At 34.1% G+C, this 23768-nt stretch overlaps 1 protein-coding gene across 1 annotated transcript in view; it reads right to left on the bottom strand.

Annotated features, from left to right (window-relative positions):
- Positions 1-1099: 1099 nt before the first annotated feature.
- The window catches only part of LOC123757870 (ras GTPase-activating-like protein IQGAP1), a 51032-nt gene continuing 28363 nt past the window's right edge, over positions 1100-23768 (bottom strand). Inside the window, exons 17-34 of the mRNA XM_045741765.2 lie at positions 22790-22885; positions 21901-22056; positions 20884-21048; positions 19638-19751; positions 18764-18889; positions 17698-17924; positions 17253-17382; positions 16406-16500; positions 14320-14545; positions 11574-11736; positions 10775-10956; positions 9682-9817; positions 8914-9031; positions 8423-8617; positions 7620-7776; positions 5565-5689; positions 5064-5301; positions 1100-4344 (exon numbers count right to left, since the gene is read on the bottom strand). Coding sequence (XP_045597721.1) covers positions 4222-4344; positions 5064-5301; positions 5565-5689; positions 7620-7776; positions 8423-8617; positions 8914-9031; positions 9682-9817; positions 10775-10956; positions 11574-11736; positions 14320-14545; positions 16406-16500; positions 17253-17382; positions 17698-17924; positions 18764-18889; positions 19638-19751; positions 20884-21048; positions 21901-22056; positions 22790-22885 — 2772 coding nt within the window. The 3' untranslated portion in view covers positions 1100-4221. The remainder of the gene's footprint in view (positions 4345-5063; positions 5302-5564; positions 5690-7619; positions 7777-8422; positions 8618-8913; positions 9032-9681; positions 9818-10774; positions 10957-11573; positions 11737-14319; positions 14546-16405; positions 16501-17252; positions 17383-17697; positions 17925-18763; positions 18890-19637; positions 19752-20883; positions 21049-21900; positions 22057-22789; positions 22886-23768) is intronic.

The following is a 23768-nucleotide window of genomic DNA, read 5'->3' as shown; positions in this document are numbered from 1 at the left end:
ACATTGGTGGAGTTCACTCTCTAGGTGTCTCAGTCCTTCCGAATGTGGCAACATGCAAGGATTTTCCAGTAGTAGTGCTGGCATCCTTCACTTCTTCACGTAGCAGTATACAAGGTATACATGTAGCAAGATGCATAATACGCTCATGACTGCACATGGTAGCATGCAAGATGTATGGTGGTAGATAATGTCATGCCATTACATAAGGCATTTCATGTAATTGTTGCAACCCTTCCTGATTTAATGTCATTCGTTGGCGACTAAGATTTCAATTGATCATTAGTCCCTCTCTCTCTCTCTCTCATGGTGTCTTTGAGCTTATGTTAACAGCTTTACTTCAGTATAAATTTGGAATGCACTTCCAGCATATATATTAAAAGAAAAGTATCTTGTGGAGTTAACTTTGTGTTGAACTTAGTGCACTGGATTAAATCTGTTGGTATATCAGACAAACATCATGCATGTCTCTACTGCAGGATTCCTCGATGTAGAATGCCAAGGATGGCTATGTGGGAAGTTCTCCCAGGCTCTTTGAGAGCCAACAGCCTAGCCAGTGAATTAACCATTGCGGGACAAGCACTCATGTCTGCTCCAAAGCTCAGGCAAAGGAAGGCAAGGTGGAACATCATTGCTACATCATGACTCACAGTCAAACTGTTAGCTGACCCAAGGTTCTTCCCTTATCTGGGTCTTAACTGAAAGTTCCTTCTTGTAGCTCAATAATACATGGCTTCCCTCTCTGGCAGACACTACTGCATAAATGTTTAAATTCATCCTAGTTAATCAATCAATTCACACACGATGTCTTCCGTTTAATAACCTTTCTTGTGGAAACCAGGGCTATCCAGCGATACCTATATCATGGGAACTGAATTCAGGAAGTTCAATTGGTGGCAAGCCAACTGTATTCACTACTGCACAATAGGTCACCTTCCAAGTATTCTGCTACTGCCAAGTTTGCTTGTTGAACTAATAGCTGCTAGGCTTCATCAGACTAGGTTGTTAAGGTTAATGACCCCTATAACCAATACCTGGCAAACATGAGAATTAAAACACTACTATATCTGTATTTACTCTCCTATATTGGGAAATTAAAAGCTTTATAAAATCAATGTTTATTATGTTTGAATCTTAAGTCTTGTTGACTAAAGATAAAATAAAATAGTATAATTCCACATTATGAATAATTTGTTTAGATATTGTGACAAAAGAGCAGCTAAACAAATTACAAATATATTAGAAGAAACTAAATTACTGTCAAATTAAAACAACCTGAGATAATCAAGAACAGTAGTAGTACAATTTTGGCACCTAAGTAATAAAACCTTTCTCAGTCATGTTCATTTTCATATTAGTAGAAATTGGCACATAAATTTTAATAAATTTCTAGCCTACTGTTCTTGTCTAAACCCTTCAGTGTAAATGACAGCATAATAACCACTTAAGATATAAAATTTTTGGTAACAATGTACACAATCATACATGGCAAAATAGAGCAAAATAAAAGTACAGTACTGTAATATAAATACAGGATGACTGGATCTCTGTAAAGGATTATAAAAGTAATATGACTTAGAAAAAAAGTAAGGGCTTTAGCATGATCCTGATACTACTGTTTTATGGTATACTGCACAATCCAATTTTTAAGCACTTTTTTTTTTTAAACAAATGCCTTACAGAAATTTAATGATCTGAAGATTCATTTTATTTTCCCTCTAAGGCAACCCACTGTAAAATCAGGATCCTACTTTACTGTACATGAAAATATACTCCCAATTTTGACCCACTGAAGATATGACAAATACAGTACATCAAGAATTCGGGCATATAACTTCCAATGAAAGGAAAACAACGGATTTAAGAGACAGTAATTAGTCTGGAGGAAAAAAAGTTCATCTATTCATGTTATATATATTGGGACAGGATGAAGTAAGTAGTGGTTTTACATTTTGAACTTTGATTTAAAATGAACCAAAGTGGGAAAATCAGTTATATGATATGAAAATTTGGGGTAATAGACAACAGCTAACAAGTGGATGTGATATTCGAATAGAAATGTTGGTAAAAGAATAAGATGAGGTTTGAAAAGCAATAAAAACCATTAAAAGATGAGTCTTCATATTATGACTTGCTCAGTTTAAGATGGTCAAAAGTTAAGGAATTAGTAAGTAAAGCCAAGAGCAAATGAAGTACTAAAAATGGTTTACAAGGAAAATTATATAAATAAAATGGTTTAAACTGGAAAAGTTTAAGAGAGAATCGTATGAAGCACATACTTGTACTAGGTGAGAAAATATAAGATAAATATCCAAATTTGGTAGTACTGTACTGAATGGAATGTGATAAGCAAGAAAAAGAACAGTAAAGAAAATTATACAATAGGAAAATGAAATGAACTTAAAAAAAAAAAAAATCCTGTAAGAAAACTTAAATATATTTAAGAAGCAAGTACTTATTGATGTGCATGAAAAATTACATTGTGAATGGCTTGAAAACAAACTGATGGTGCACCAAATGTGTAATGTTAAATGATAATTTACAATATTTTAATAGGATAATATTAATACAAATGATCCGGAGTAAAACAAAGAAAATTACCATACTTTTATATGGTGTATATACAATGCTGTACAGAAAGCATATAGGCTTATATGAAGGTGATGTACAAGATAAAAGATGCTAATGACTGGAAGACTATGTACTGTAGTTTTCATTTGTGTGGAAGAACCTGTTTAAACTTACTGAATGTATTGTATCTGAAGAACAGACAATAATGGAATAAGGACTTCTTTGTACTAAATCCTTTCCATTTTGTCTTTGGGAAAAAAGTTATAGGAAATAGATAAAACATAGAAGAAATATAAATAATATGTGCACTTATAAAAAAGATGATGTATTTGATTGTCCATCTTGATATAAACTGTTGTCTGGCATAGTAGTACTATAATAAACTTTTCTAAGTGGTTACCATTATTTACTAGGAATAATTCTATGAAATAGCACCTTTATGAATGGTTTAGAATGATATGGCAAAGAAATGAAGTACATATAGCTCAATGGCTTTTAGATGTTGGGAATTTCTTGAATTTTAACAAATCTGATTAAAATATAAAATCTTAAAACCTTGAGAATTTTTCACTTTTACATAAATAGGAAACAAAAACTATAACACTACTGGATAGAGTAAGCAGAGCCTATAATGACAGTTACTAAAGACAAATCTGCAAAAATTAATTGTACAGTATTGAATTAGAAAGCAAAATAAAATACATACAAATGGATTTCAATCATAGAGGAACTATTTTACTCATTTTTCTCATCCTTAATTGTACCCTAATACCTGGCCAGCTGTATGTAAACGTCAGGCAAACCTCACTCTATCCACACGTTTTTCAGGGTGAGGAACGACAATCTCTAGTATGATGACCAATCCAACATTTGAAAGTCTTTGGCTAAATGTTTAAAATGCATCACATTCTTTATGAAATGAGGGCATCTGAAATGTCTGAAGACTGCCTTAAATCAGTTCTTCAAGGATGGGAAGATTCCCTAGAAAGCAAGGTCTCAACATGGAAGGTAGCAATATACAAGTCAGGGACTGACATTAACAATTTCCCTAATTATTCTGTATGATAAATATTATGCTGCTGTATTTTGTTTTTAAGCTTATAAAGTATAAAAGTAATGTTTGTTTTGTAATATTCCAACAGAAAGAGGAAGTTTCTATACAGCCTTTATAAGTGGAAATTGATAATAATGACACGTCATTTGTTTTAATGAAAACAAAATCTTGAACGTTTTGCATAATATTTTGTTACCGACTACTGCAAACTTTACCATGTGATTTCTCATTCATAGCTTGCTAGATAAGTTCTGCTATATAATATTGTGCAAAAATTTAACAAGAATACTTTTAAAGAAGTAAAAATAACTCCATAATTTATGTAAAATGGTGGGTGGCTCATAAAATTGACATCTAATTCCACAAAGGCATTAAACAGACACAATAAACATATATACAGTAATCTATATCTGAAAGAGCAACACAGACTTTAAATTGCTTGACTGAAGTTGTAACACTAAATTTTTAACTACTATGTAAATTTTTCTTTAATAATTTACAAGAACATTCCCACTTATTCACACACTAAGCGACTATTTAAAAAAAATTTCAAGTATATCAAACTCCAATGATCTTTCAAATTGTTTCACTTTAAAAACTTATTTCTTCTTCTTTGAGTAGAACTTGGCATTAAGCAAGTATATAAGTAGGTTGACATTGACTTCAACTTTAGAGAACATTTTCTTGACACTTACACCTTCATACTGTAACTGGAGCAATTCCTGTAAAAATAAAATAATCTTCAAATTAATGACCCTTATTACAAAATCTGGAAACAATATTGCAAGATAGGTGAGACATTCATCTGGTTTAGCAACTAGGCTAAAAACAACTCTGAAAAGGCAGCTACAGTGGAAAAGAGAGGAGAGCTGGAGCAAAGATCCAAATATTGGGTAATCTAATCACAGGAATACAGACTGGTCAACAAAGGATCCTCAGTGGGGAGTTAACTTCATTACATCCATATAGATTATCATAACATTTACATAATTTGTATAAAAACCCAGGTGATTATAACTAAAAATCCACAAACGGTGATCGCATTACAGTGGGGATCAATATACAACTTTATTTTAAATATACTTATTTTTCTTTTAATTTAGCAGTACAGCTGGAAAATGCAGTATTTTTGAGTAGATATATAAAAATATGGAAAAAAAAAAAATGGTTGCATTTCGATCCTCAAAATGATAGGGCTGAAAAAAATGGAGGCGCAACCAAAGGGCTAAGCATGATTGGTGCATTTTATGCTCCAAGGCATCAACAGTTTATTAAAATCTGGGCTATATACCAAACCAATATGTAATTTGTACCATACAAAAATTGAATTCATGCTTTACATTCACTTTAGTTATCCCTATTTTCTTACAAAAATACCTTTATACTTACAATGCTTTTCTTAAAAATCAAAATGGTATATGAAGAAAAAATATATTCTCACCTGGATGTCGATCTCAACATTTTCCATGGAGACACCCATAAACTTGGCCTGTACATAGAAAATTCCTGTTGTAGCTAAGGGAGTTATCTCAAATAAAAGGTTTTTCTGCTGGGCTTCTGGAAGATCTTCAACATGCAACAGCACACCTTTTTCCATGAGCTTTGTTGCAGTATATTTGATAGTCTGCTTAGATCGGGCTTTTTCTCCACCCTGTTTACCATACATTTGATGTACATTCCTGTAAATAAATCAGACAAGGTCTAAAATGCATGAGGAAAAAGTACAGTAATTTAAATTTTAGACTTTTTAACTAGCTTTGGAGCCATACAGTAAATATTTAAATACAGTACATTGGGTCAAAGTGAACAGTTGCCGACGTTTGCTACACACGTTTTCCAGAAGAGAGACACATAATTACTAAAACAAAAAACAATAAAAGGCTAAATGATTAGGCTAAGGTGGCTAAAAAAAAAAAAAAGTACAATAACAAGATTCACTCACTTGTTTCTGGCAGCAATATTTTGAAGACAGGTTTTCAGGTATGTCTGATAGGAGTCGAGCTGTTCCTTATAAAAATTTTCTTTTTCCTCAAGCTGTTTGGCAGTTGCTAACAATCTCTGAAGTTCCTGTTAAGTAATCCAGTGGCATTAGTTTTTTATATGTAAAGACAATGAAGCATAATACTTTTATAACAGACCTATATTATGTTAGTATTCTGCAGATGGTACGGTTTGTATGCTTCTCCTATCAATATGCAGCAAATGTTCTGCAACAAAACTTTTCCTACTCTAGTCAGGCCTGGAGGTTCCGTAAATTCTTTTCATGACCATTTATTTCATTTCCCATTAATAGTAAACATTTATAATTAGATTTCTTTCAATTCTATTTACAGAATATATGCATCTGTTCCTGATCCAATTGTACATAATCATCATCATTATAGCCAGTTATAAAGTACACCTTGTAAGGTTTTTAGTGATGGGTTGAAACACAGGATTATGACAACTTCTATGGTTTAATCAACCATTAATAAATGTTGCTTTTCCTTGTGTCCAATACCATTTTTATTTGTATTTCTATATACATTATGATAGTATTTCTATCATTTTTAATGCTAACCAACATACATACATTTTCTTCTATCATATATAGATATGGTTAGAGATCTTTTCCACTACATATAGTAATGTGGATGTTGACCAGACCACACTAGAAGGTGAAGGGACGACGATGTTTCGGTCCGTCCAGGACCATTCTCAAGTCGATTGTGAATGGTCCACAATCGACTTGAGAATGGTCCAGGACGGACTGAAACGTCGTCATCCCTTCACCTTCTAGTGTGTGGTCTGGTCAACATTCTTCAGCCACGTTATTGTGACACATCGCCTGCACATGAGTAATGTGGATTATTGAGCACTCAACCACAGAATATGATTGAAGTACTTTAATTTTGTCTTGTCATACCCCAAATCTACTTTTTGTTTTTTTCCTCTTATCATTCATCTTTCCACATTTCATTTAGGTTAATGACCCTGTATCTCGATGAATCCCGCAGTTTCCGACAATGTGTCCCACCGATCTCTAGATTCTGACTGACTAGTCACACCTGCCCTACTTGATACTTCCCTCTCCTACTATTCTTCTCAATCTCTTGTTTTGCCTTACTAACCACACACATCTTTAGGATATATATATATTTCCATGTGTCTTCCACTGGTCCTGGTATATGATTATTTAGTTTTTCTTAATTTTCAGTCTCTAACATGACTGACCAGATTACATTGTGCATTATGTCCAAAACTTATCCTCCAGCTTATGATCATGCAATACAATGTTCCTATGCAAAGTAATTTTCATATATAGGGCTAAATTCCCTCACTGTATAGTATTGTTATTTTTTATTATTTAGCACTAATAAATCTTTCCCTAAATATGAAAATAAACTGCCAAAAATAATAAACGATAATCTTAATATTGTATTGTTACCATAATATAGCCAATGCATTTTATTTCTAGTTGGGACCCTATCTGTTAATACATTTCAAATCTTTAACAGACATTTGATTTATGTGATTTGATACCAATGAGGACATGCAGCTACAGTAGTACAGTTTCAGAACAAAGCTGTGATATTCACTAGCATTTAGTAGCAGTAAGGTTCAGTACATTTGTGCCCTGGCTTTTTATATAATAAACTGTCATGTGAAAGTTGAAATGCATTCACACACATTCATGTAAATGTACAAACATAAACACAATGGCAGAAATGTATACACACACAGTCAAGCACAGTGAAATCACAAAAATACTATGCATTTATGAGAAAATAATGAGGCCATATGATGGAATCGAACCCACATCCCTGGACTTCCCTGGCATGCAGCCTACTGAATGAACTGTGAAGTAATAAAACCATCTCATCATGGTTCATTCGGTATTGTGTGTGCCTCAAAGGTACAGGGACACAGGTTCGATCCCATCATGTGGCATCAATATTTTCTCACATTCTTTTATCTTCACAAAAACCATACATCTAAATTCAATCTTATTTCTTACCATTTTTCTACATATTCGATGCTGTCTTTGATTAACGATATCACCTGCAATGGCATTGAGAAGTGTCTGGTAATTGTCTGCACGTGAACTTAGACCTTGATTTTCTAGTCGACGAAGGTTGTGACACAAGCGGGTCTTGACTTCGTGAAGACTAACTCTGAGAAGTAGAAGGCATAACACTGTACATGGAAATACTGTAGTTAACAGAAAATAATAAAATTAAACTAATTTAAAGAAAAATGCAATACAGACATGAACATTGCTGAATGTGATACAATTGATTTTAATTCCAATTATTATCTTTCAAACTATTTGCAATAAACACAGAAAACATGCAAAATATTTTCTCACTATTATTTAACAATTGTTAAAATATTTATCACTACCATCACAAATTTTAGCTATACAAGAAGCTCTTACAGCACCAATACAAATTTTCTATTAAACAAATGATGATTTCTTTGTATATGAAACATTAACAAAAACATTCATTTGCATAAAAAATAATCACCTCATTCGATATTTAGGCAACCAAGCCCATTCTTACTAAATGGCTTGACATATGCTATTCTTAATGCATAATTAGGAGATTGTCTTGAATGAGGACAGCCTCTTTGAAGAATAACTGGTCACCATTAGAAGTAATAAGACAAGTCATGATAAGCTAACTATTAGTTTCTTATACACATCTTATCTAAAGAAATCAGTTACAAAACCAGAACCCTGATATGGGTACAGTACCGTTTATATAAAATTGCAAAGCATGCATGAAATAAAAAATACTTCTCACAAGTACACAATACCTTGCTTCTGAAAGGAACGAATTTGAGCGGTTGAGTTCAGTATGATTCATTTTAGCTTGATGCTCTTGTAGATTACGAGTATGGATGATGCTTCGGTACTTTTCTTCTTGAGGTGGCAGAGTTGGACCTGTAACCAGCTCTCCAACTACTCCCCCCTCAACACACTTTATGACATCTATCAAGAGTTGCCTTGTTCTGGAAAGAAATCATAAATAAATCAGTTAAAATAGTTAAAAGTCAGTTTGAAAGGTGAAGTATGTTATACAACAAAAGAGAAACACCATTTGCAACCTCCTTATAAGTTACACAAACTACTCTTGTAGTCAGGTAGGGCAGTCACAAAATTCAAAATAAGGACTAATAACAGGTGTATAAAAAATTAATGAGAATGTAAAATGGGTATATATTAGGGATGAGATAATGAAGACTGCTGATGTTGCAAGTTTATAAGTTAATAAATAAATCTATGTAAACAAGCTTAGAGTTAATACCTATTAAAGAGTTTGTTAGAATCTTTGACATCTTTATCTTCTGTTTTTTCAGTCAAATCAAACTTGTTAGTCAGGGCAAGACACACCTCCATTCGACCAACTGTGCCTGATCCTGACTCTGGAAAATAACAAAAAATTACAAAAGAACAAATTTTATTTAAATAATTGAGTAGGAAAGAAAGATGTCTAAATCTACTGGACAAGATACCCTCAGTATATGGTCAATTAATAATTAATTTACTATATTTGTTGTGTGATAATCACAGTACTGTACACTACAACCCCCCCCCCCCTCTACACTACACAACATTGAAGGCATCACACTTGTCTATCTCTATTCAACATTACTTTGCCACAAATGCCTGCACCTATGAGGCAAGACTCTGATCCCCAATGAACCACCACTACCTGCTCCATTTAGCTTTGCCAGCTTGCCTCAGTATAAAAATCATCTCTACAACATTGTGAGAAGTGGCAGTAGTACACAAATAATTTGTCTTTTGCAAATTTTGAAGGAAAATTTTTTACTCGACTGAAATCAAATAAGTTTAGAAAATGTAATAACCATATGATTTTATTTCAATAGATTTTTGTAGGCAGAACAGTAGTTTAAACATTATTAAAATATACTGGTGTAGTAATGCATACTAAATACAGTATCAGTGGTAATACAGTAATCATAATGGAAAGGCTCTGGTCCCAACTTTTATGTATAAACTAATTTTTACAGTAAAACACCATACCAAAATGCTGTAAAATCTATCTCACCAATTGCTTCTCCAACCAGACTCTGCACTGATGGGCGCTCTCCTAGGTCTGATAACAAAATGTGAAGATGGTCACTGCTATCAGGAGCAAGAATTTCTTCATGGTCCAATAACAACTGGTGGGTCTCACATATTTCCTAATAAGAAGAAATGGTTGAAAGTTTATACAGTGCATATAAAAGCAAGATGTTATGCATGAAGAATTGAAATTAACACATTTGTAGTATGAAATTACAAATGATATTCCCTAAAAGTCTGGATATAATGGAATATTCAGCTAAATTAGATTAACCCCTGGCACTGTGCACCATGGCTGGGGCTGTATTAGGGTACAGCATAAGATTTAAATCTCCTATGGGTACATGTGGCTCACATCGGCTTTCTCAGGCCTCCAGTAAACACGCCATTTTGAAAAACATTCGAGGGCACCATTACTGGATGTGAAGGCATTAGGTCTAAGTGAGCAACTAAGGGTGACATATGCAGCATGAGCAAACAGAGAATGATGAATAAATATGAAAATATTCCAGCATCAATAAGGTGGATCCCTAAAGCTAGATCTCAAAACCTCTAAGCACAAAGAGGAAATTATACAATAATGTATTTGAATGAGACATAAAAGAAGCCCCCAGATTCTATTTAAAGGTGCTTACCTAGTTGCCTCTTCAGGAAATGAGATTCTGCTTTCGAGTTCTGCCTCATACTGTAGCCATTTTACTTCATGAATTTATACCTCCTGACTTTCCATTTCTCTTTCATACTGCCACCACAAACTGAGAATGTTGATTGTTCCAACACCTATGTTAATTTTCTTCGTGCTTTACAAAATGTGGTTTCATGGTGGAGCAGTATACTTACAGACTGGTCTAACAGATGTGTATAAGCAAAGATGTATAATGGTAAAGTTTCACTGTAATATGGCGAGATCAACTGGGATGTAGAAGTCTAACGTATCTCATAAGTTGGTGATGAGCAACGTATTAGTACAGGTTGTGAATGAATAACATCCCAATTTCAGTTACAATGATGCAATACTGTACCTACATATTAACAATGAACAAATTAACTCCAAGAAAAACACAAAACAAGAATACCTGCACAGTAATGTAAATAGTTGGCTTAACAATTAGTGTTGCCTCAGAGTACTGTGTAACATTATACACTGCTTCTGGCTCGTCCACTTCGCAGCATTGACGAAAGAAAGTCTTGAACTTCTCGTGGCACTCCACAATGAAAGGATTGAGGCACTTTAGATGTGATGCTTCATCACCAAATCCTGGGGAGGAATTCAATAGATTTTTATCTTAAACAAATTAATAATAATTCTATCTATATTTGAGGATTGATATTCACTAGTTTAAATTTTAGTAGCCATTCTTTTAATAAATGTAAGGGGTAATTTTTGGTAAAATGCATAGGAACAGAGTAACAGATTTTATTTTTAATTACTAGATGAAAGTTGCCTATTGCTCTATTTTGTCTAAACATTCCACATTTCAACTTTCTCGTTTAATACATTCTGATTGCAATTCATACTTCATTATATTTTGTGATACATATTATGATACCTGTGGCCAACCTTTCCTGGCTGTTTGCCTTCATAGCCACAAGGTTGAACATAACCATCATGGTCACACTAATCCTGTAACTTGAGCAGACACTTTTCCACTTTTCTCTTGAAAGTTTTCACTATTGTTCCAGCAACATTTTTTATATTTGTTGGCAGGAGATTGAAGAGTAATAGGCTCCTCATGTTTACATTACTCTCTAATTGTGTTTATGGCACTCAGACTTACATTAATTTATCATTATAATCTAACAAAGCACAAATCTAGTTCCAACTAGCCAAAATATTTTGCCCATTCAATGCAATAGTAGTGAATATGTTCTCACCCTTCTTAGAAGCAGCAAACTGAAGAATTTTTGCAATGCTGGCAAGATTGCGACGCTGGTTATTGTTTAATTTTTGCTCAGGAGTTACAGTCACAATGTCAAAAGCATCAGGAGCCACAATTGCAGAGTTGATATAGCGATAATAGACAAGATTTCCCACCACCTGTGAAATAATAAATTAATTGTTATTATGTACAAAAATGATCTCACTAACAATTATGAGCATCATTGATGTATTACAAGTAGAAGACAGAAATAGCTTCATTGCTGTATTACAAAGAAGGCAGTAATCTTGTAGACTAGAATGATCAAACACTCAAAATATAATTAAAAAAATATTTTGGAAAGGGTTGCAAAGTTTTCTAAGCAAAAAATTAAGAGTCTGAAGAGCAAGCAGTTAATGCATTTCTACAATATTGGGCAAAACCTTGGTGAATGAATAGTGCAAAGCAATAGTAAAAATTTATGTGGTCTAAAATAAAAGTGGAAATGTTAAAATTGTGTAGTGATTCAAGTTCAGCAATAGTAAGGCAATAATAATATAATATAGGTGTGTATATATATGAGCTGTGATGAAGTTGTTTCAACAGGTTCCACATACTATGCCTAATTTTAGGTCTGATTATTGTGCATCGTTATTATTACATCATTTCCCACTTGCAGAAGGTGGGGAGGTATCAGCTCTGAACAAATAGGAAGGTAATAAAGGGCAAACAAAAAAATTTAGATTATATTGTTCCAGACCTGAATCAATTTTGCTGGAAATCCTGATTTCCCAAAATTTGTCCACCAAAGCTTCTGGATTTTTTGTATAACAAATGATAAATACTTGTTTATTCATATTTGGATACACAAATATATAAACAAAGATTTTTGTGGATTTTTAAGTTACTGAAATGAAAGGCACAGATGGGAACCAATAATCACGCCCCTGTACACCATACAAATGGTGATACACACACACAAAAATAACTAGCTGCTTGGATGGAGGAGGACAGTGAACCAGCAAGTTATGTCTCCGGCCTGATTCCCCTAGAGGTGGAGCCATGGAAAAACATCCGGGTTCAGACAGTGGGCCAGAATATCGAGAAACCAAGGCCGAGCCAGTCATCAAGGAGCCAGAAGGATCACCCAGCCTGTGTAAGTCTCCAATCTGGCCAACAATTAGAGCAACAGCTGGACTGAAGAATTAAATGAACCTCCACCTCGATCAGTCCAGCCAAAAGGCTAGATTGATATACCTGTAATGACACGTATATTAAATCTAGCTTTTGTTGTTTGATTGGTGTTATTAGACTTTATAGTCTAACTTTTATTATTAATCTAAATGTTTTCTCTTTTTTTTTTTTTTTTTTTTTTTTTAATTTTCATGTTTCAAAGTATGTTGAATTTTACATTCTCTAATGTTCATGCTTCTGTATGTGTAAAGTTTTCCTGCCCATTTTTGAGAGTGTAGCATGTCTGCACCCCATGAGAACAGAGAGAGTCTAGATTCCACAGAGGGTGTGTGGCGTGTGCTCATGAGGTGCCCACCTCACTATGTGAGGTTACTTACCTCAGTTATATCAGTTTACAGTACAATCATCCATTTGGTGAGAGAGAGATTATTTACCATTGTATTATGTTCCATTCCCTGTGTCTTTTAATAAATGTAATACACACACTATGATAGTTTGTTCGAGTCCTGCCAATTCCAAATAAGGTGTCGGCCTCAAGTGCTTACTCTTGTGTTCGTGGTTTTTCATATAATAAACATTTGTCACACTGCCGCAAACTCATGCACCATACTGCATGCCTGATGGAGAGGAGCAACCCAACAATCCTAAAAGGCCTGGTGAGCACTGGTCACAAAACCCCAACCCAAGGCCCAGGAACATATCTGCCAATGAGAGAGGAAGGCACCACGAACCATAGTGCCCCCTCACAACAATAAACCTCCAAAAGGTGCCCAACCTGAGCCCCACTAAGGAGTCAAAGACTCTTCAGCATTACTCAGGGTGAGGCACCCTACACAATAGTATGACCTCTCAGGGGAGAGCTTCTGGACCCACCCGAGAAGTCACTGTCAGGGCAACACCAATTAATCACCTAGGGAAGAGCTAATAAACCAAGTCCACACAGCAAGTGAGACATGGAAACACTCATGTAAAGCAAACACTAAACTTAGAAACAGTACACAAGCAATTGGCCCTTTTAAGAAAGTCCAAAGGATGGCCTCATTCATCTGGCAAAAAAAACTGGCACCCACTAAAGCCGGCAACTCAAGGAGCAATCCTCACATGGTGACTAATGACATGCCTGAGCTCTGTTGACATGGGGAGCTGGAGCTCCCAGTAGTGCTGCCATGTGGTGGTGGCTAGTTGGAACTACAGGGGGTTTCAACCTAAATGCTGGGTGGATAGTTTGCAGAGTCATTTGCTGCTTCATTTCTTTTCTTTCTATGAACCTTGCAGTTGTCTGTTTTGCTTCACTTTTACTTCCTGGATGTTTCCTTAATGAGGAGGATTGTAACAATCCCCTGCTCCCTGCACCTCTGTGAGGGAGCCATGATCTGGCTATTGTCTCTGGTAGGCCATTAATAATGTGACTTATCTGTGGAGCTATCTGAGCGAGCAAGCTAAAGGGAGCCACAATTCAGCCCTTCCAGAATTACATTTGTGGCGTTATGAACTGGAGGATGTCAAGAAATACAAGCATAAAAAACATAGGATTTGTTCTGTATTAAAGCTAAATAGTTCTACCTCACCTTCAGTATCTCCTTCTCTTGAACATGAGGGAAGCGGCGCTGGAGTGCACACCTCATAACACGCGCCATATAGAGCATGGCATATGGTATGAGATCCCTGTTGGCTGTAATTTGTTGACAAAATGCTAAAGTGACTTCTTTCAGTGTAGTGATGGCCTGAGCCAATCTCTTCTGAACTTCAGGGTGCTGCATAGCTTCATCCTGGTTCACAGTGTATGGTAGACCACTGGAATGTGTAAGTATATCCATAAAAATTTGTTGTTTATTAGATCATTAATATGCAATATGTTAATTGGTCAATTTGCTACTTATGTAAATACTGCACTATATTTCCAAACAAATTAAAATTAATTTACTTGCTATTCATGGTAATTTTCTTCAGAAAAAAAATTGACATACAGAAATATTTCAGGCTCCTTTAAAGACAAATACACTAGTAATATTTGTTCATATCACCTTAATTCTAACTTTGCACTATAGCGCATTCTAGTTTCCCAAATTTAATATACTGTATTTTTTGAAAACTGCACTGTGCAGTTACCTCTGAAGCATCTCAACAGCTTTGAAAAGCCAGCCATTGGTTAAGATAAACTACAATATAACCTCGATTTGACAAACTATATAGGACCAACCTATATATTCGAAATCCAATATTCATTGCAAACAAACAAACATACATACATTACCTTCAAGAGGCATTTGAAAGTTGTAACTTTTAAGACAACAAAAATACTTTTATCTTTTAATGTTGCTGCCTTCTACTAAAAATAATAAAAAATGTGATTGGAGTCATTAAGTGTTACCATCCATCCTCTAAAATTTCCCGGATTATGGGCTAATTTCACCGAGTGAAATTGTAATTTAAATGTATCAAATAATGGGTAACTTTCCCACAGGTCCGTAAACTCTGGCCATGCCTCCTAAGCAAATCCACATATAATCAACTTCACAAAATCAACAAGCACTTGTTCGGCAAAATGGGCAAGTAAATTAGGTCTGGAGAGTGCAGTGTGTTGTAACTGGAGATTGCTGAAACAAAGTTCACCAAATTGAAGTTGCACTGCACTGAAAACAAATAATTTACCTTTATGCAAATATAACTATAATGGATAACTTGATAAAATGTAAACAAATAACTTGCTTTAAGTTTTGTTGTAAATACAGTAGTATTAAAGTAAGTTATTTCTTGTTTTAACCAAATTTATTTGCTTTAAAATATAAAACATTTTATATTTTAAAATATTAGACCGAGCATTGTGTTATTGCATATAAACACACTGTTGAACGCTCACACCAAGTTTGGAAAAAATTTAGCACCACTATACAAGACAGGAAAATGCAGTTTTACAAAAATAAGTTTTACAAGGTTTTACAAGGTGCAGTTTTACAAAATGCACCTTGAATTTGATGCAACTGAAAATTCCATATAATTTACATATTTCATCACTGCATTTATAAATAGACCTTTATTTAAATTCCTCACTTCTTATGCCTATTCTTCAAACTGATACACATTTCTACAATTTCAGTCTCATTATTGTATGGTATTTTATACGTTTTCCTACTAATGCCCAAATATATATATACAGCACTCCAATTTTAATTTTTTATTTATATTTTGATTCTTAGTCTTGCATTGGATAACAATAACTCAAAGTTACACATATCAGCACTTTAATACTAGGTTTTTTAAATGCAGGTGAATTTCATGCCAAGAACATGTTACAACAATTAATCTTAGAATCTACCAAGTTATCAACAGATTATTGAGCTTCCATACATCCTAGGAAAAAATTGCATAAACTTTTCCGCTTTGCATTCTGAACTTCATTATGTGCAGTCTGAAGTAGAAAAAAAAAAAAATAGCCGACTTGGAGAACTCGGGAACCTAATCAAATTTTTCCTATGGATATTATAAAAATTTGATTTGCATGGGTTTTGAAGAACGGTACCTCCCATACAAATAAAATAAAGGTAAAATATAAAATAATAAAAGGTATCTTGTATTCTTATATCCAGTGTATTTCAATGTACAAAATTACTTTATTAAATTTAAAACTATATTACTGTACCGTGTATGTCTTACCTGGTTTGTCCAGAGTTCATTTCCAGATGATTGATCCAAGTCTTATAAATCTCAACAGGATTGGTGTTGATCTGCATGTTAGTATCACCAAGGACCTGTAAATAACATATATTGCCCAATTCTCATCAGGATGCACATGAACAAAGGGAAATTATCTCAACTCTCCTAATTTTGTTATACATATAATAGGGAACTAAATATGGGTGTACATCTTTTTTAGCAACATTAGAAAAATAAAAACAGGAAAAGGTTAATAGACAGGATGTAAACAAATATTGTTTGGATACCTGGAGATTATAAGAGAAGCAGTTATATATTTATGGCCTACCAGAATCAGAAAGCAAAACAAAAAAGCAAGACAGATAATGATTAGCATAAAATATTGAAGACACTGTATGCAGACATTTGTGAATTATAAATACAGCATATAAAAATACATTCACCACCACCTTATAAATCATTTCCACCCAGCTTTGTCCCTTACTGTCACTTTCAGTCAAATATAATCTCTTCAACTTACCATCACCACTTTGTTTAACATATCCAAACCACTTCAGTATGCTCTCGTGTAATTTACTGACTTTCACTACACACCTCTCTACGAGTTTCAGTTTTTAATTATTCCCCTAACATCACCATTTTTCAGATTATCCATTTATAATGCGCTTGACTATTTTTAACATTCATACCATCCATTATTTCCCCAATCATACACAAGTCAGCACTCGTATATAAAATTCATTCCTCTACTTCTCATTTCCTTTTGTCTCAAACCTACCACATCAACCTTCACTCGACAAAATTATGAGCAATAATATTTGTACATTTGGTTTATATAACAACTAACCTTGTGAATGAGTGGTCCCAACATATCTCTCAATGAAGCCTGTCCTGCCCCTTTTCTGTTGAAGGATACAATCATCTTCACTACCAGGGGATTGCCCGATACTATGTCACTCAAACGAAGAACCTTACACCTGAAACAAATGCCCAGATTAACTAATGATTAAGGACATAACTATTATGAACTAAAAAAAATTCTACTTGCAAGCCTACTTATTATTTTTTATCTTTTAATAACGGTGCAATTGTTACTTTCTTGGTAATTACAAGACGATATATACATTACTGCAGTATAAAAAAAAGGGTGATTATAAACTAGAATGCATAGAACTATATACATAAACACACCATGATCATCTCTTCTCCCCCCCCCCATCCCTTCAGGTGGTGTATGGAAAGCTGAACACCAATAAATTATGTAATGCAGTGATCCAGGTTATTTCACCCACCTTATCTCTTCTTCGAGTGCAGTTTTGAATAATTTCAAGAGTAAATAATTATCACGATCATTCGCCCCATAATTGTACAGAGTAAAGATTACATTCTCTATAAACTTGGTAGTTTTGCCTGGAGGAATGGCAAATATGAGAGTAGCGAGATAATGAGGCGAAGTCTGCAGGAGGTAAAACAGATGCTGGTAGCATAGAAGCTTCTCTCTGGATTCTTTCTTGAGTGCCTGTAAACGTGACAAATGGAATGAGTCAGTGGGGAAGAGAAAACTTTAGTCAGAAATCTTTAGTCATAAGCTAGCCTGTAGCTAACTACAGTATTCAGCCAAGAAGGTTTTACATGTGCATACACAAACACTGAACCATCTACTGTACTTATAGAATTTAGTAAAAAATCTCTAAAAAAAAAAAAAATTCAAGAAAAATTATAATTATATACACACAACCTCCTATTAAGTACCTATATTCTTATTAGGTTCAAAACTTACAAAAAGTAGGTTCTTAGTGGAACCTTAGTAGGTTCTAACCTACTAAGTAAATATATCAAGTCCTCTTGAAATAATTTGCATGATTAATGTTTGAACCTATGAAGGCTTGAATGGTTCTGGTACTAATTGAACAAAAACAAATTGCAAACAAGCATATACTTCTTTTTTAACCATGCTCAATGGCTTTCCTATGGCCCTAACTTCCAAGTATTGTGCAAATATATAAAAATTTACAAAAAAACAAAAAAACAATTAGAACAAGAAAAAATAACATTTATCACCTCTAATGTCCTACTCTCTAAGAGTGAATTTTTCTTACTAATATTTTAATTTCACCTCCACTCCCCCCCTCCCATGACTGGTAACAAATACTGTACAGGAACATAGTTGTGGATGACTGGAATAATTAGATGAGGTCGTAGTGGTGGTGGATGTCAAAACCACCACAAGCTTCAAAACGTCACACGACAAACATTCAGTGTGGGAAAATGGGACACCATGCATAGCCCTCATCTTATAACTATGCAGATAATTACACATACATACTCTACATATTTATAAATGAAATCCAAGCATACCTTCAGTCCTCTCTGGGTACGTACTGTCCCACACTTTAACGTATCTTTAAGGCCTTTTCTGCTCTTTCGTGATTTAGACTCTGGAACATTGGGATTCATATTTTCCTTGTCCACTAGAAGGACATCCTGTAAAAATAGATATCAATAAGAAAATTAATAAAAACAAAAAATACTTAAATAAACAAGTCTTTATACAACTGTAGTTAACCTGTTTATTAGAATGATCGTGTATCATACAAATTAGAACGAGGTGTGTATTCAAACAGGGCAGTGTTTACAGCTGGAAAGTACATTAGTATCCTGAGGGTAAAAAAAAAAACAAGAATTGTGTGTATGCTGCAGGAAATCCCTAACTAATGCAGAAAGAAAAACAAAAATTGGCTAGGTTGAAGAGTATATTGTATGTATAGTATATAGAGTATGTATAGTATTGGCTAGGTTGTAATTGAATTAATGTCGAAGCAATCCACTTTAAGCCATTTAGTGACATTTCCACTGTAGTGTCACCTAATGAGCAACACAAATAAGCATCAAGCATTTGGTCCAGCAAGTAAGGAATTATTTTATTAATAATTCTATGAGTAAGGAAGAAATTTTGTTATAAAGTTTACTTATATTTATTATCTTGCCAACCTATGGGAACTTATATTTTAAGGAAGGTTCATATCGACGTTTTTCCAAGACGTTTTAAATGTTATATGTTCAGGATATTTGAAGAACCTGAAATATGTTAAATAATTCCACATGCTGGTTCATCAAAACAGATCAAAATCATTGCCATCTGTTTGTATAAGGAAACAAATGTGTGAAAAGAACGGGAACTGCCCTTGGAAAGTCCTCTCGTAAGAAGTTTGCAGTAATCATGGCCTCTAACCTGTAAAGTGATGCGATTGTGAACCAACAATCCAATCTTGACATCAAGCTCATCTACTGCGGTCTCCAAATGATGAGTGTGTCGAATTGTCTTCACCATGTCACTCTTCACTCTCTAGAAGTAATTTAAAAGAAGTTGATTTAAGTAAATTTAATTCATATTTAGTGTGTAAAAAATACAGTACTGGAATGATAATATTGTACTGAACATTATAATATATCATTAAAAAACAATTATTACAATCAATGAAGAAAAGCATACATGAACTCTTCACATATACCATACATGATAAAATATATAAGATTAAAAAGAAGCAGTTGAATTCCAAGATAAAACTGTTTTCCATGACTGGACACCGCTCCTTACAAAAACATGAAGAAAAATACAGCTTATAGTCAAATGTAAGGATAGACAAGTAGAAAGGTGCACCTGGTTGGTTTAGTGATTTATTATCTCAAATGTTTGACTCTGCTGTCTACACACATTTGCTCTGTATTTTTATCTTTTCTGCATAATCTATTTTCCTGTAATTTAAATATGAGTACTGTATAAAGAGCTTGGCCCTTACTCCCTTGACCACTGTGATCATCTTTGTGACTCAATTTTTTTTAATTTCTTTAATTGGCTATTCCTGACTTTGGTATACATCACTAACTTTATTCATTCCTCTTATATGTACCGTTTATTTGCCAAGATATGCTATCCAATCTTACAGTTATCTTCAACTTCACCAAATATATTACTCTCCTCTTATTCCTGAGAACTGGCATTAATGTGTAAATTACCATGACATGCTAGTATGTTGAGGTGCTCTTTCAGTTGGAGACGTATGTCCTTTGTTGATGGCCACTGGTTTAGGACTCAATAGCAACAAACACAGACCATACTTTTTTGTAATCCCATAATACACCTTTCCTGTTGTTTAAATTGTGTCATTTAACACCCTAAAAATACTACATTAACCTAAAATATAAATATATACTGTTTATATTTAAAGACAAATATTTTTTCTTAAATTTCAAGAGGCAGGTGAAAACAAACTGGAAAAAGTTTAATTTTTATTCCAACTGCATCTTTTTATTTACGTATTTACCATATTTTAACATTATATTTAGTAAGATAGATTTATAGTCCCAACATTTTTGGGATTTAATTTTAGTTAATAATTACTGTTGGTGTCACAGAAGTTTGACAATCAGTAAGTTCACTTAGCAGTACAGCAAATGTAAACAAATAACTACAATACCTGCAGTCTGAATTCTTCATCTAAATCACTGGAAGAAACATCTAGTAAATTAATGAACTTGCGGATGACGGGCAAGGGTGGATCATCCTGATGTGTCAGTGAATGCAGATCTTGGCGAGCCTTATAAGCACGCCACAACCTCTGAATCTTAACCACTTGATTCTCCTGTTGAAAATAATTAGTTTCAAGAGCCATTAGGTAAGAGCCATTAGGTATTAGCCATTCCTACTTTTACTGAACATTTTCATGTTCTACACTCAGCTATAGGTACATGTTTGTAATGGAACATGATTTTAAACATTAGCACAAACATTTGAAAATTTGTCCCACAATATTTTATTCCTCCTGTTGGGCTTAACTCTTATCTATATCCAAGAGGTGAGCATAAAATTGCCCCCATACATTTCAAACACCCTTAAATGTTAAAAGGATCTTGGAGAAACACCTGAAATTATTATTATCAAAGAATTCTAAGAGATAAATTGACTAGTGATACAGTAATGAGAAACAGAGGCAGCCGACTTGACTTCATTACTAAGAGATGAATGTGCAAAATGAATGAGACCCTCTTGGGAAATGTATATAAGTATTGGTACAAAAGTTGAAGAGCAGCAACATGGAAAATAAAAAGGTAGAAAGAATAATAAATTACTATACAACACAAGTAACAACTTTACTCTGCCATTCTCAAGAGTATCCCTTCAGCATTGACAGATGTAGGATAAGAGGCCTTACTTTGCAGAATTCATATTGGTACATCAAATCCTATTAAACTTAATCAAATAAATAAAAGTACTAGTAAATAAAATCTTATCTTCATTAAATTAAAAAAATGGAGAGGAGAAGGGGGGTGGGGAAGGAAGAGTGCACTGGGGGAGGGGAAATTTTATATTTTCACAAACAGGTCATACTGCACTTAAAAATAATTATCACAAAATTATAAACTAATCTTGATTAATTAAGACAATGCAAACAGATTATCAAATATCATAAGAAAAGCTTGCACAAAATGCTTACATGTTTATTAAAATACAAGGACAAGTCCTTTATTCTCTTGCGAAATAAGTATGCCCTTGCTGCTCTCTGAAGATTGATGATGAGGGGTTCAAACGTCTTTAATGCCTTGCAATACATGATATATGTGCGGCGAGCTTGCACCATACGCCACCAAGCCTAGAAGAACAATTACATTTTTTATGTGCAATTCAATACAACATTTTCCTTTTTTACTGCTAACCTTAATACAAAAGTGTATTGTTATTCTTTTGTTGTGCATATTTGCCCCACTGATATATGAAGAGCTCCAAAGAATTCTGGTATCCCAAACAATTCTTAAACTATATAAACTTTCTAAAATTAACCCAGTCTCAGACCAAGAATAGCAATTTATTATATGATACATTACTCATCAACCATGTCCATCATATTTGTGAAGCAAGTACATGAATTGTGCCTATGTTGTATATGGGTACAAATGTGCATGTACTTACATGACAGCATGAACATGCACCCATGCAGGAAAATAAACTGATACTGTAACAGAGCACGGTTTTAGAGAGGAAAAAGTTTGGTGTATGACCCTATGCGAGACCTATGATAAAATGGACAAAATATGGCGGGAGAGAAAAATGGGTAGATTGCATTTTCTCAAATTGCCGAAAAGCCTTTGACACTGACCGTCACAAAAAACTTTTCCACAAACTGAAAAAGCAGGCTGGGGTAACAAGGATTAGAGAATCTGACAAAAGTTAACAGGTTTATAGTGGCAGAAGAGGGATCATGATGGATGGGAATTATAATTAGTATGCTTATATGTATGTGTTTGTATATTGTGTATGTATGGATATAAACACTGATATACACAATACATACAAATATTAAAATTAAAATTATTAAATCTATTAACCTGTATAATAACTGCTGCATTTTTCTGCCTTTGTAAGCGCTGCCTTGTCAGCCAACCTCGTGCTCTGGCCTGGAATTTGACCATTGTGCTGTCTACCTGTAAAATGCACTCAACATCAGTTACCATCATATTTCCATTATGACTCGTTTGAAGGAAAACACAAAACCTGAACAATTAATAACCAAAAACCTATTGTTTAAAAAACATGAGATATTGTATTAAAGCTTAAATCTTAAACAGCAACTATCATCTAAAGTGCCACTCTGCCTATGTGCAAAAAAATAACTTTCTTCTCACTCGATGATGCACTGGCACAAGAAAAAAAATTCTATCATGTGAGGTGTACACAATAGCTGGGTGGAGGGGTCAACGAGTGTAACAACACTAGATTTTGCCAACTCGTGGAGTAGGTGGTGAGGGGAGCTCAAATGGTTTATGTTCATGGCTTCATTTATTAGTTAAGTATATTGTGTGTTGAATAACTTCAATTTATGTACATATAATTGACAAAAAACAGTGATTGAGTAATGTATACAGGCTTACAATGTAATACAGTATATACACCCTACATAACTCTTGAACCTGTCCTTGATACAGGTAAAAAGAAATATCTTGCAACCCACTCCTTTGCTGCTATTCTGCATGGGAACAGCATCCAGAAATAGATTCAAACACTCGGAGGAAAGACCAAATTGGAGATTCGACGATAATTCGAGACCACTATTACATGATTAAATTATCACATAGTAAGCAATTAAAAAGATAGAATTTTGTCATTGATCTTGATTAACTCCATTACAGCCATATTAACAATTTACATAAAAACCAGCCAATAATAATTAAAATCTGCATTAATCCATGGATCAGCATATGACAAAACCAATCTTTAAGGGTTCAGCATATCTTATGTCCACACTTTAAGCTTACTTCCTACTTGCCTATTCAAACATCCACCAAGTCTCACTGGTGACTGAATTTC

Source organism: Procambarus clarkii, chromosome 40, assembly GCF_040958095.1.
Source record: "Procambarus clarkii isolate CNS0578487 chromosome 40, FALCON_Pclarkii_2.0, whole genome shotgun sequence".
NCBI classification, from domain to species: Eukaryota; Metazoa; Arthropoda; class Malacostraca; order Decapoda; family Cambaridae; genus Procambarus; species Procambarus clarkii.
The sequence above is the reverse complement of the archived record's forward strand: the minus strand, read 5'-3'. Positions and strand labels throughout refer to the sequence as shown.